The sequence below is a fragment of the Ammospiza nelsoni genome, chromosome 4 (genome assembly GCF_027579445.1).
Source record: "Ammospiza nelsoni isolate bAmmNel1 chromosome 4, bAmmNel1.pri, whole genome shotgun sequence".
NCBI lineage: Eukaryota > Metazoa > Chordata > Aves > Passeriformes > Passerellidae > Ammospiza > Ammospiza nelsoni.
Genome location: NC_080636.1, coordinates 16508678 through 16522193, shown reverse-complemented (window position 1 = coordinate 16522193; position 13516 = coordinate 16508678). Strand labels below are relative to the sequence as shown.

The 13516-nt window shown below is 38.8% G+C and overlaps 1 protein-coding gene across 1 annotated transcript in view; it reads right to left on the bottom strand.

Moving 5' to 3' along the window:
* Window positions 1-13516, bottom strand: part of SLC2A9 (solute carrier family 2 member 9) — a 79299-nt gene that overhangs the window by 55751 nt on the left and 10032 nt on the right. The window contains exons 4-5 of the mRNA XM_059471062.1: window positions 10947-11071; window positions 9563-9708 (exon numbers count right to left, since the gene is read on the bottom strand). Of these exons, the coding sequence (XP_059327045.1) occupies window positions 9563-9708; window positions 10947-11071 (271 nt within the window). The remainder of the gene's footprint in view (window positions 1-9562; window positions 9709-10946; window positions 11072-13516) is intronic.

The window sequence follows — 13516 nt, the reverse complement described above, 5'->3', positions numbered from 1 at the left end:
ATACAATAATTCTGATGCCCTTGGGTACCTCAGACGTCCCTGTGGGACTGGCAGATGCAGCACATAGAAATCCAGAGACCTGCTTCCTTTTGGGACTGTAGTGGGAGATGAAGAGAAGCACTCCAGGGCATCTAGAAATTGCGTTGGATGCAAATGTTTTTTTTATTTGATTATATTTTGCCAAAGTGAAGTTATGAAAGTTAGACTAAGGTATATTAAGGTTAAGAGAAAAACAAACATAAAAGCACCCAAAGCACATTTGCTGTTTTAAAAACAATGGAAATTATTGAATATTTCATCTTAACATTTTTTTACTGACAAAAAAATTTGGTTTGGATTTTAAAAAATCAAAACGAAATTAATTTTAACTTGACATTTACTTCAAGTTTAAAAAAATCCCTCAAAATACTAATCAATAATATACCTCCCATTTTTTTTCTTTTGCCAGTAGTTTCAAAAGCAAAGGCACTCAGGAGTAGAAAACACACCCTCCTACTCAATATGATAACTGCATACTATCCTACAGTGTTTGACCAATCTACCATGGCATTAATACCCAATTTGTAGAGGATAAATTTACATATTAGGACATGAATTTGCAATAATAGATAGTTTTACAATGTATAATAGAAACTAAAACTGAAATGTTAATTTTGAAGGTTAAGAACCTTCAAAAATGTTTTAAGTGGTGGTTATTTCCCCAGTGTGTGAAACACACTTGGAAGGAAGTCACAGGTGAAAACAATTAAGATTTATTGCTTAATAACAGATTTGTAAGTATTATCAAATACTCAAACACTTAGGAAACAGGAAAATCCGAAATATTCATTTGCTCCTAAACATTTGAAGCAGAGTCCAACTTACACAAGGTAAGATGTGTTTTATAGACAGACACTATTTGTTATTAGGTCAGCTACAATAGGTGAAAAAACTCACCTTTTTAAGTCTGATCAAGTAGCAGAATGTCATATTTTAAATATCAGTATAAACAATGCTCTAAATTTAGTTACATAGGTTAACTATGTTTCAGTGGATAAGGAGAAAATTATAAACAACTGCTGTCAGCCTCCCTGGTGTTTTGATGTCTTTCTTTCCTTCACATCTTTTGAAGGATATCTTTCCAGGAAATCTTGTCTACTGCTTTTCCAACTGACCTAATTAAGCAGGGAACAGCTACATAGAAATCTTCTCAAGAGTCAGGTGAGCACTGTTTCACTGTCTATGAGCAGCAGTCCTCACTGACGATCAACTCTCATCCCAACATTAGATCTTCTGTAATTAAGTATTTTGTTCATTGTGGAGTGTAAATTATATATTTATCTCCATAGTGCTCTTATTTCCATAACCACATTTCCACTTTCAGACAACTCCTCTCTTGTAAGATGTTCTCCTTCCCAAATGCAAAACTGCAACATTTCAATATTACAAATGGCCCATCAGCCATATGTTGTTACAGCTTTGGGAATTGAAGCCTCACAGCACAACTTTAATGGACTGAAACTCATTTGCAAACATGAAGACACACAGCTGTTTTCCCATGTATTACTTAATGAGTTCTGTACAGAAAAAGGATGAATAAATACTGTTGTGTCTGTCTCAGGGAACCAATAAAAAGTTGATTTATAATCTCCAGTAAATACATAATCTCAGTTGATCCACAATAGATATAAACAGAGCACCTCACTTAATGTCTCCATTAGAAATTTATCAACTCTACCACATTCCCCCAGCAGGGCAGGTATGACAGAGTAGACCTCTTCCCATGGGTCCTACTGAACTGTGAATATGCAACAACCCAGAGGGTCCTGACAGCATTTCTGCACTTCTATCAGACCCAGCAAGGCTGTGCCTGGTGCCTGCACAGCATCTTTCCTTGTCTGGATCAATCAACCCTTGAGTGAGGTGACCTTCATGTCCCTGATCAGCAACTCACAGCTTGTATTGAAGTGCTTGTGCCTTGATAAAAGACTTGGAAATTGCTTCAGCAGTAACAAACTTCATGCCTTATGTGCTACTGTGAAAAGAGGATGGAAACGTCCCATGGCTAGAAAAAGAAAAAAACTGAGAATATTTGAAAAAGGATTTCCATCTTCAAAATCACTGCCTCAAGCAATTCTTAGTTGGTGTGTCTGGTAGCAGTTGCAGGAAGTGCAGGCAGACATCAAACACATGCTGAAATTAGTGACTATCTGAATAAGCACTGAAATATGTCCTTCCTTCCTTCCTTCCTTCCTTCCTTCCTTCCTTCCTTCCGACACTTCCGACACTTCCGACACTTCCGACACTTCCTTCCTTCCTTCCGACACTTCCTTCCGACACTTCCTTCCTTCCTGAAATTCCTGAAATTCCTGAAATTCCTTCCTTCCTGAAACTCCTTCCTTCCTTCCTGAAATTCCTTCCTTCCTTCCTTCCTGAAATTCCTTCCTTCCTGAAATTCCTTCCTTCCTTCCTTCCTGAAATTCCTTCCTTCCTGAAATTCCTTCCTGAAATTCCTTTCTTTGTAAGGGTGTTTCTCTGAGTTTTTCTTAGCATTATCATCCCCTTAAAGGATTTGAGCAGCCACTTATAAGCACCAATGTGTCTCCTGTATCCTTAGCAGAAGTTTTAAAACACTCTTCAGGGAAGGCTTTAGCTTTTCATTCAGTTTTGTATTTTAGCACATGAATATAAGGCAGTTTTGCTTCTGTGTTTTTAAGAAATACTGTACAAGCTCAGCAGTCCAGTGGATTGGCAGGGACCAGGGTAACTTGGAGTCACCTTTTGCAAGCCTGGCTCAACAGCAGGATGGTTCCCAGGAGTACTATGAGGCCACTTCCTCAAACACTTGCTCTAAACTTAGACAAATCCTGACCAAAAACCCCCACAACTGGGAACCAGAGCTGATGAGGAAAATTCCTGATATTTATCCCAAGTCCTACACTCACCTTTGCTCTTAGGAACTCATTAAGAACTAGCAATTCATATACTCAAATAGACTCCACAAAGCAGCATGTTTCTACAGATACAAACAGCTCCACCGCCATCCAGGTCATTATTGAAGATACTGAACAGGACTGGAACTCTGGGCCGCACCACTAATTACTGGCTTCCAATCTTGACTTTGCTTCAGTTCACTAGACTTTCAGAATATAACTAGGCAGAGTAAAGATGTTATGGGATTTTTTATTCTAGCCAGATGTTTGAAATTATTACAAAGAGGACACTTTAGGATTTCAAGTGATGCTGGAAAATGCTAAACTGGTGGAGGTATTTGTCCTACTCTAATGGAAAGTGCAAACACCTTTTTATATTCTGTAGACAGCATAAGGATAAGCTACTTTAATTTCCAACACTCTGCATGAAGCTGCAAGAGTTCACCTGTCTCTTATTGCCAGAAGAGCTCTCTGTTCTATACTCTGAAATTCTCACTTGTATTTTAAAGAATAATATCTTTAACTATAGTCACTATCATGGCTCAAGAAGAAGACAAACACACAGAACAAAAGAGCTCATAGAAAAATACTCAGAAAGTGGTTGATTCATACTTTGTGTTATCATGCTAATGTGTCAGATTCATTTCAAGAGCATCTCCAGCAGACCATTTGCCATTAGTGTCCACCTGCAAGCTACCGGTCCCTAGAGCAATTTGGAGTTGCTTTCTCTACTCATCTGTAATTCACTGACAGTTTTTAAGGAATCCTTGAATCTGAGTCGAGAGTCTTAGGAAGAAGGATCAGTTAAAAAAAAAAAAAAAGAAAATAAAAGAAAAACAAAGCAAAATCATGCTGAAAATGAAGCTTTGACAAGTAAAAAACAAAGCTTATTTTCAGAAAAGCCTTCAACTGCACAGGCTGTACAACCTATTCCATCGCTGTCTGTTTTTGCGCAAGTGAAGGAGTACTTTTAAAAGACCTTGGTAGAGCAAAATGTAACACTCCTATATAAACTTTCCTAAATACACAGTTACCTGTTGCATCAAATAAATCATTTTAAGAAGTCTGGTGAAGAAAATGAGAGTGTAACACAGCATCTACAGAAGTTTTTAGTTTTATCACAACTATTCCTCAGCAAGGCTCACTTGTCTAAAAAACTAACTGGAAAGGGACTCATCACAAAGATTCTTCCTTACTGACATATTGTACAGTGTCTATGGAGTTAATTGGTCCTTTTCAAGATTTAGCTCAATTTGCTGCAGAAATTGATATTGATACTTATATCAGTAGCAGAATTTCTTTGCTAAAATAATGAATTATGAGGAGGACAATTTGGCCAGTGTCATTGTGTATCACAAACCTATTTCTGGCTAAATACCTTTTTAACAACGGTATTGTCTATCCAAATATGCATTAAAGCTGCTAAAAATCCTCAAAAAAGTTTAATTAGACTAATTAATATGTCTTCTGTGACAAAAATAGCATCCAATTCATAAAGTTTGTAACTCTAACCATGTACAAGATTTTTGCAATAAATTCCAAGTGCTTTTAAAGAAAGATTGAGAAGAGTCTAGAAAAGACATCATGTCATTTCAGAATAAATTCTAAACCTTCTCTGGCACACTTTGTTTCTGATGCACTTATGCTTTGAGTGTTTCCCCAGCATGGGGTTACCCACAAGAGTTGTTTAACCCCGATTTTTCTCCTCAAGAAGCCACTTTCCAAATCCGATCATTGTTGCTCACTCCTGTACCTTGTACTGCTTGATTACACTCTTTTTATAACAGAATGACTAAATCTATTCTACTAGCAACACTCAAGAGATGAACACATCAGGATCTTTACCTTGTTGTGTTTGTGGGGTTTTTTTTGCCTTGAAACACTAACACATCATATGGGTTCATTCAGGAAGTGCTCCCCTGATAAGTCTTACCATGCAAGCCAAGCAAAGTTTTTAGGGAAACATGCTATCCACTAGGAAACAATGCAACCATGTAGTCAGGCAAGCTCCTGCCTGCATGACCTAGAAACACTTGAAGTTTTTAAAGTAGGGCTAGTGAAGTCAACAGACAAAAACCAAATTCTATTTGTCCATTGGTGTACCAATGGGAAGAGCAGCTGTTCAGTCAGAGAAGCAGCCAGAGCTGGCCAGGCACTGGGGCCAGCTCCAGGGAAAACAGCTGCAGCTTGGCAAAGCCTGGTACACCAAGAGCAGGAAAAAGGGGCTCAAAGCCGAGGTCTGAGGAAAGCATGGCATGGCAAAGGCAACTGTTTCAGCTTTACCTGTCCTGAATCAATATATACACTGTGAAACATTTTTTTTCTCTGGTATTGATACACAGAAAGAGATACTGAAGCCCAATGTATATTGAAAATAAGAATACTGTGACTACTGCAAATGGATTCAGAAACTAAATCCTCTATAATTTAGAGAAAGGTTAAAGCCCACCTTCATTAAACAGCATGAAGCCATAGACTAGACAATCAGACAGTTTACAATGTTTAGGAGATGTTACCATGCTAAGGAAAACCTGTGGAGCAGGACGTTCCCTGCAGGAGGAACTAGATGAGTTAGCCAGAGTGATACCTAAAGTTACATGGAATGTGTCAGAATCAGGCCACACAATATTTCCCCAAGACAGTAAGTGTAAATTTGAACTTTCAAAGCTGAAGCTGACAGTGTGCTGGCCTTTGCTTTGCAAGAGCAATCTGTCAGGAAAAATAGGCTGGGTGATTCAATTGCAGAATCACAGAAACAGAGAGAACAGAAATACCTGAAGGGCAGTGTTTGAAGACGTGACTGGTCTAAGATAGTTTGTCCTTATCTTATTATCTGGTTTTTTTTCCTTCAGTCAGATATATGAAAAGCTGCACATGCTGTACAACCAAAAATGGCCTGAATTAAATAATCCTGCAGCCAGCAGCAATAATTCAGTGCCCACATTACAGCAGATAACATCATTGCACACCCGTGGGCCTGCACCAAGTTGTCACCTACAGATGCCGTGGCTTCCTCAAGAGCTAAGGACTCTGGCTTACAGAACACAAGATGCCAGCAGGTGAAAAGAAGCACACAGCTTGTTGGGGCGCTGGGGAGAAGCAGGTCACCAGCACATGAAGTCATCGTGCTCTGTACTCTGATCACCAGCCCCCTTTACCATGGTGCAATTTCCCAAGCCTCAGGAATTTTCCAGACCTATAAGAATCAGAATCTTGAATAAAAAGCATAGCTGCAATTTGTTGGATGGGAGGCAATTAGGACTGTGGAGAGCAAGTAAGATTATCAAGTCACTGCAGCAGAGGACTGCTATCACAACTGGAACTTTTCTCACATAATCACTCTTGGTAAGCACTGCATACTGAAGAAACACATTCTAAAATTAGTACCTTTGGAGGCAAATACAATGAAATTCTATATATCCAGAATCAAAAATATTGCCTGTATTTAGGTATTACAGTCTTTATTAGATTGTAAATTTTTTGTTCCATTTGCTCTTTTATACTATAATTTAAAAATTGGACATAGTCATGTTTGTCTAGTTCATGTCAATATGGCAGGACACAGAAAAGAATTAAATTGTATTTAATTTGCATTAAAAATTGCATTTCTGCATTACTTCAGACAAAATATTCCCAGTAAAACCAGTAAATATTTAATATAATTCTTTTTTTATAAAGTATTATTTCATCTGGGTTAGCTGTATAATCTTGTTCTCCTAGGTTCAAATTTAAACCAGGAACTATTGGAGACAACAGCTTACAGGGTGAGAAAGAGATTAAAGAGCTTGTGTTACTAGAGGAGGTGAAGTTTAATCTGAAACACAAAGATCACAGGTGATAGGGGGAGGAGAGAGGAAGCACACTGTAGAAGGTGGTGAAAAAAAAACAAACAGAAAAGTACTAAGGAATAAATAATAGTTGATCAAAAGAATTACGTGAATAAGTTGACAGAACTGTCATGAAAATGTATTAGAAGGAAATGAGAAGATTGCCAATCCTCAGCACTTTCAATAGAAAGCTTGGGAAAACTGAAGGAATGGGAAACAGCCAACCAGCCTTGAGCCAGTAACCCAGCCAGAGCTGACACTGCCCCTCAGCACTGCACCTGGGGCTGCCCACATCCCTCCTGCTGCACCTTGACCAATCTTGACAAAAGAAAGATTGCTAAAAAATCTGTTTAGGGCTCCTTAACATACTTGATACAAAAAGCAGTAAGGACTTTTGAGTTGCCTCAAGTAATACTCATTGCTTTAGAGCTATTTTTATCACAATTTCACATTTTAAGAAACACTTTTGCATTTGATAACAGAGGAAATCATCACTTAGGTTGTTAATAAGTGCTTGTTAACACTATGCCCCACAGCCAACATAAACACTTTCCTTTTCTGCAGAGAGACTTCTACAGAACCACTTAAGGCAACAACCTCATGTAATTCACATAAATGCATCAAGCTCCAATTTAAAATTTTAATTTTCTGCTCAAGTTACTTCAGCCGGGAGTCTGTTCCAAACATCACTCTGACAAATTTCAGCATGCAATTATTCACACAATATTTATTTTAAAAAATCATTCTTGTAGCCATATTGTCTTTGAGATTAGGCCACTCTATTCTTTGTTCCTTGTGTAAGGTGCAGTCAGTTCCTGTCCCTTCCCTCTGCTGACTTGACCACACAAACAATATTGCTGTCACCTTTTCTTACAAGAAGGACCTCAGTCATGCCGACAGCCATTCTTATGTCCATCCCTTTTCCAAAGATTCTCTTCCAGCAAGACTCTCATCTCTGGTTTTGTCCCTCCTTTCTTCAATACCATCCATGCTTAGATACAATGTTTAACAACCTCTTAGATATTTGCTCAATTTACAAGTAATAGACATGACAGATCTCAGCAGAAACGTTATGAAACTATGACAGAAGACTAGTTTTTGTAAGTAGTATTATTTACAACAAATTCTGATAAGAAACAAACAACTACAGCGCAGCAAAATAAAAAACAACTCCCACTGAAGGAGTTTCAATGGGAACCCCACAAATCTAAGGAAAAAAAATCCTGTTTGACTGAAACCAAGAGGAATGAAAAGAAAAAACCCCACCCACCTACCCAACTAGAATATTCAAGCTGCCTCCAATAAATTGGTTGGAAATATTGTGATCCACATCAGCCAAAACTTTGTTTCTTTTACTTGCTGATGTTACCCATCTTGACAAAACTAATTCTGTAGATAAAGCATATTTCTTCCTACATAATGTCTGTCTTTAATGGTGGGATATTAATTAACTTCACACTAAAGCAATTTGTAGAAACAGAAACACTACCTCCATAATTTGGTAGCAGCAACAACAGTGATTAAAGGAAGCCAAGAAGAGAAATAAAACTAGCAATAATGAGCTGAAATCAAGGAATAAGAATTTTCCTGACACCTCAACTTTAAAAGTGCATGCATGTATCAAAAACCCAAATTAAAAAAATCTCCTGCTACATAAAGGCTGCCATACTCTGATCAATCAAATTGGCCTCTTGACATTTCATACGCTTGTTTGTAATAAACTTGCTCCCAAGCTAATTGAAGGGACATCTGTTGAAGTGACACAATAAAAGCCATTTTAAGTTTTTCCCTAAAATCTATTGCTTTGGATGGGCAGGGGAGAAATCAATCCTTCAGTAAAGGGTAAATTAAATCAAATCATTTGCCTTTAGGAGAGCTGAACAGAATAAAGGGACAGAATAAGAAAGCTGGTCAGGCAAAAATACAAGTGTCAGGGAGGGTGGCATCATGTATTTACAAAGGAGTTGCCTTTGGATGGACAGAGAAGGAAAAGCTCCTCTCACTTTCCAACCCCTTACTACTTTCTCTGGCTAGCAGAAGGGATTCTGTTTTCAAGTTTCACTGTGAGAGGATTGCTGCAGACCTTTCCTCCACACTGCCTTGAAGAATCATCTCTGAATGGAAAACACCTGGTCAGATCAGATGACCAGCATGGCTCCCTCCATCCTTACCCGTTGTGTGATTCTGTATTTCCAATTGCCAGCCTGAACAAAACTCGAGTTCATTTATTCAGAGTAATGATGACATCCAGTGGCCACCAAGTTAATCTCAGCCTATGACAACAAGACAACCTCTTATCTGAATAGTTAATCTTTCCCTAGAGGTGTGTGTTAACTCTGCTCTTCTATCACTTAGTCTAAAAGCCGGGCAAGTAAGGATTGCACTACAAGGAACACTATAATCACTAAGCAAGTATCTTCCTATTCAGATTTTACAATAACTCTAACCAAGCCTTTTCAGCTCTATCTCACACTGAAAAATTAGAGATCAAAAATATAAAAACTCTTACGCATTTCCATGGTGTCCAAAGGAACTGGAAACTAAAAAAAATAGATGTACATCAAGAAAGGGGGAAAAGGAGATGTGCATATTGACACACACGCGCCACTCAAGCTGTTGAACCTGCTGGCCACATCTACCAAACTTAGCCATGCTTTTAGTATGTGCTTGTAGAAGACATGGAGGAAACTACTTTTCAAAGTGCTTCATAACAAAAAGGAAATATTTCTGTTTTCCACTTTTGTGAATCCAGTCACAATATGAAACTATGACACTTAGAGCATGCTTGTGTTCTTTGATAGAAAAGGTCTGTTAAATACTTACTTGCCCAAATATTTCTGGCAGCCCCAAAACTTGACCAGTGAAAACACCAATGCAAATGAAAATGGCTGTGACCTGACCCAATGAACCACGAATTTCCTTAGGAGATATTTCACTCAAATACATGGGGAGGGCACTTAATGAAATGCCTACAAAAGAAGAACAAAACCCATATATTAAGTCAAAACATATTTATTATGCCAGGTATGCAACAATTTCTATTGAAAGGAGCCTGAGTGATAATCTGCTCACAAGAGTGCCATAAAAACATGCAAGGAACAGAATTATATCTATCCATACATAACATGAATTATTTTCCCTGCATGTCTAATTAGTCTCACATGATTTAATAACAATGGGATTGATTATCTATTACAGATCTACAGCAACGTGTGTAGGCTGCTTTTTGATGTGGAGCACCAAAGGTTACTCAGAGATGAGAATCTCCAGGAGAACAGATTTTATATTTTAAATTTTCTCATCCCAAAGCAAGCAAAATCATGTTAACATGGGTGTGGGTAAGGGAACAAAAGCCCAGTGCATCAGTCAGACAGAACAGACATTGTCAGATGGAGTATTTTTACTGTAAACTGTATTAGCAGATGTTCCTCTCAATACAGGCTTATTGCTGCAATGAACTCTTCACAATAGGCATAAAATAAGAGTTGGAATGCTGTTTAAAGCCAGGAACAGAACAAACAAATGCATGACCCTGTTCAGTGCAATGGCAATGTTTGCACAGCTCCAGAAGTTTGGTTGCTTGATGGTAATCTGGGATAAAAATTAGCAGGAACCCTTCCTTCTAGCTGCCAGGTTATTCTGGTGCTGCAGCGCCTCCATGGTTTACTTTCAAACTGGGAACACCATATTGCTAGGAACAACTGATAAAGTACCAACCTTCCCTAGTCCTGCAGGTATTAACATGGGACCCAACAACTGCTAAGCACAGCAAAAAGCAGTGTTAATAGCAGAAAGCACTCTCCTAGTCAAGGGGTTTTCATGGCATGGAAACAAACACACTCTACCATGGCTGGAAAAGGAAAGGTGGGGAAACAACAGCTTTGTTAGCAGTGGTGAGCATCCATCCCAGTGTCTCCTCCAAACATCAGATCCTCCAGCCCTTAGTGTGCCATTTTGTCCCAGTGAAATCAGTGTGGCTATTGCTAGTCCCTGGAACACCTCTTTGATGTAAAGCAAATTCTGGCAGGGGAAGAGGAGACAGTGTGTGCACAGCACAATCATTTCAGACATGTAGAGTGTGACCAAAGCTGACCTGCAGTGTGTGCACAGCACAATCATTTCAGACATGTAGAGTGTGACCAAAGCTGACCTGCAGTGTGTGCACAGCACAATAATTTCAGACATGTAGAGCAGGACCAAAGCTTACCTGCATCCACTCCCATGATGATGCGGCCCAGGATGAGCATTTCAAACGATCCAGCCAGCAAGGACAGGGACATCAGCAGTGCAGCTGCCACTGCAAACACATTATTGAGCACCAATGTGCATTTCCTAAAAGGCAAAGATGGTTTAGGTAGAAACCAGCATCCTGGCAGTTAAATGTAGCTATATTAGAAGCACACTAAGCTATTATTCTTAAATATCTAAAAATAAAAAGCGCCTAGCAAACACTGCCTCTTAGATGTGTGGAGTTCTGAAAAACAGCACTATACCCACGTGGGTACAGTTTCAAACCTACACCACAGTTTAAAAGAAAACATAACATAGGTAACTAAAGAGCTGTACTTCAACAGCACAGCAAGGAGCCAGCTTATGCATCCTAAAACCCAAGTGCCAGGTCTGAGGCTCTGTAGATGAATATAATTAAGCATATTCTGGATAAATGACTGTATGGAGAACCCAAAGAATATACTTCAAATAGCAATAAGCTGATATAACTACAGGCACTTTAATGTGACATACAGTTTTTGACACTTCAAGAACTTCCCAACTGTGACATCACCTGTGTCATTATAATTCATCCTTAAATTCTCAATATTGAAACCATACATTGAGGAAAATTACTTCCTACTTGTAGAGTTAGGAAAAATGTTTGGGTTCATTCAAGTAATAAAAAGCAACGCTTTTCTAAAAATTATTGGAATTAATAAAAATACAGGTTTACATACTTCTTCCCCATTTTAAAATTAGTTCATTCTATAACAGTTAAATAAAATACTAGTTTTTTTTTTTCAAATAAAAGAAATACTCTTTATGGCAAATTATTACTTTTTTAAAAAGCATAAACCAAATCACAAAAATGCTTTTCAAAATTTTCAAAACATCTAAACTTTTGATTTGCCAACACCCTAATTCCTTTTAGTTTTCATCTCTCAGAACTTTCTGCTCAAGTTTGAGGCACAAATTAAAAAGGAGTGACCAGGAAAGCTGTCTATCCCTTTCCTGTCCCACCAGTTCTAATTTTTTTCAATGTGTAAGTATCAAGAGGAAATTTCACCCCCATTGAAAAAGTCACCCAACTTCTCACAACAGATGCATATGTTTTTGAAAGGAGCTATATTTAACACCTGTATTTTTAATCATGTTTCCTGCTTTCTAGTGAGTTTTGAACACTGAATGAATAGCATGGCTTGAAGATAGAAAAATTAGATACAATTCATTTGGTCTATACAGCACAACCATCAGACTGATGACTGTAACTGTTTAGAACAGATTTTTCAGATGGATATACACTCTGAGATGGCTGAAGTGATACAAATAATGACAGAACTGGAAAGAAAATGTTCATTTGGGTCAAACAAGTCTTATTCATCTGAAGATACTGCTTTTTTCTCCTTTAATTTAAATAAAAACTATAAACTACATATTTTTGAGAAAAAGTTGGCCAGCAAACCCTTATACTATGCAGCTGAGAAAAGCACAGCCTACCAAAGCATGGTAAAAACAAAGACTTTGACAGAATGAAAAGGAAATGAAAAGAAGAGAACACTGCATTTAGGGTGTTGCTATGGAAAGCAGGGTCTGTGGCAGGGTTTGGGGGCTGTTGGGGCTGCAGGGGTGGCTTCTGTGGGCAGACGGAGTGAGGGTGTAACGAGGCCACTGGAGGAGAGGGTGATCCAGGCCTGAGCAAGGACTGTGGGCCATGGGGACCCACGCTAGAGCACAGGGGAGTGAGGAGCGGGGAATGGCACAGAGGGATTTGTGCACACTGACCCTGAGCCCTTGCGCTGCCCCTTCTCTCACCGAAGGCACTGAGTGTGACCAATGGCTGCGGTACCAGGAGCAAGGAGAGGAGCCTGGTGTGATGCTCAGCCTCTCCCTCCTTCGAGAGAGATCCTGGAAGTGACCTAAACAATCCCTTGAGCATATTGGTCTGGGTGTCAGGATAAACAGCAGCAGAACCTCTTCGTTAGAAGAGGAGAATTTAAGTTACAAAGAGCTAAAGCCACATCTGAACTTGGGAATTATGTTTATGTGGATGAAGGTTCCCTTTCAAAAAATTACTTTACATGTCTCTTGGAGTAAATAGGAATCCAGTAATTTGGAATTTATGTTTTTAACCTTATAGCAATATGATTCAAAAGTGTTCTTTTAAAGTCATGCATTATTTCTGACTAGTGCTTTTAATCCCCCTTAGCTCATTATTCTGTGTCAGTGTAAATGGAGCTCAGCTTCATCATAGATACAACCCTCCAACCTACACTTGAGCAATTTAACAGCAAAGTATTTTATTGTTCTGTCAACATTTCACTGTGTGCTCCTCAATTACCATAATGACGTGTCAGTCTGGGTTCCTAGACCAGACAAACACTCTGCAGAGTGAGCAGCAAACTCAAGAACCATTCTTTGGTGAGCAGCCTTTATTCACAGCCCCTTCCCATCTCTGCTCCAGCACTCTGTATCTGTAACAGAGCTGTTTTCATGGCATCATGGAGATAAACATAATAAACAGGGGCAGAGTCTGCAAGTGTAGAGATCTGCCCTGGAAACCCGACC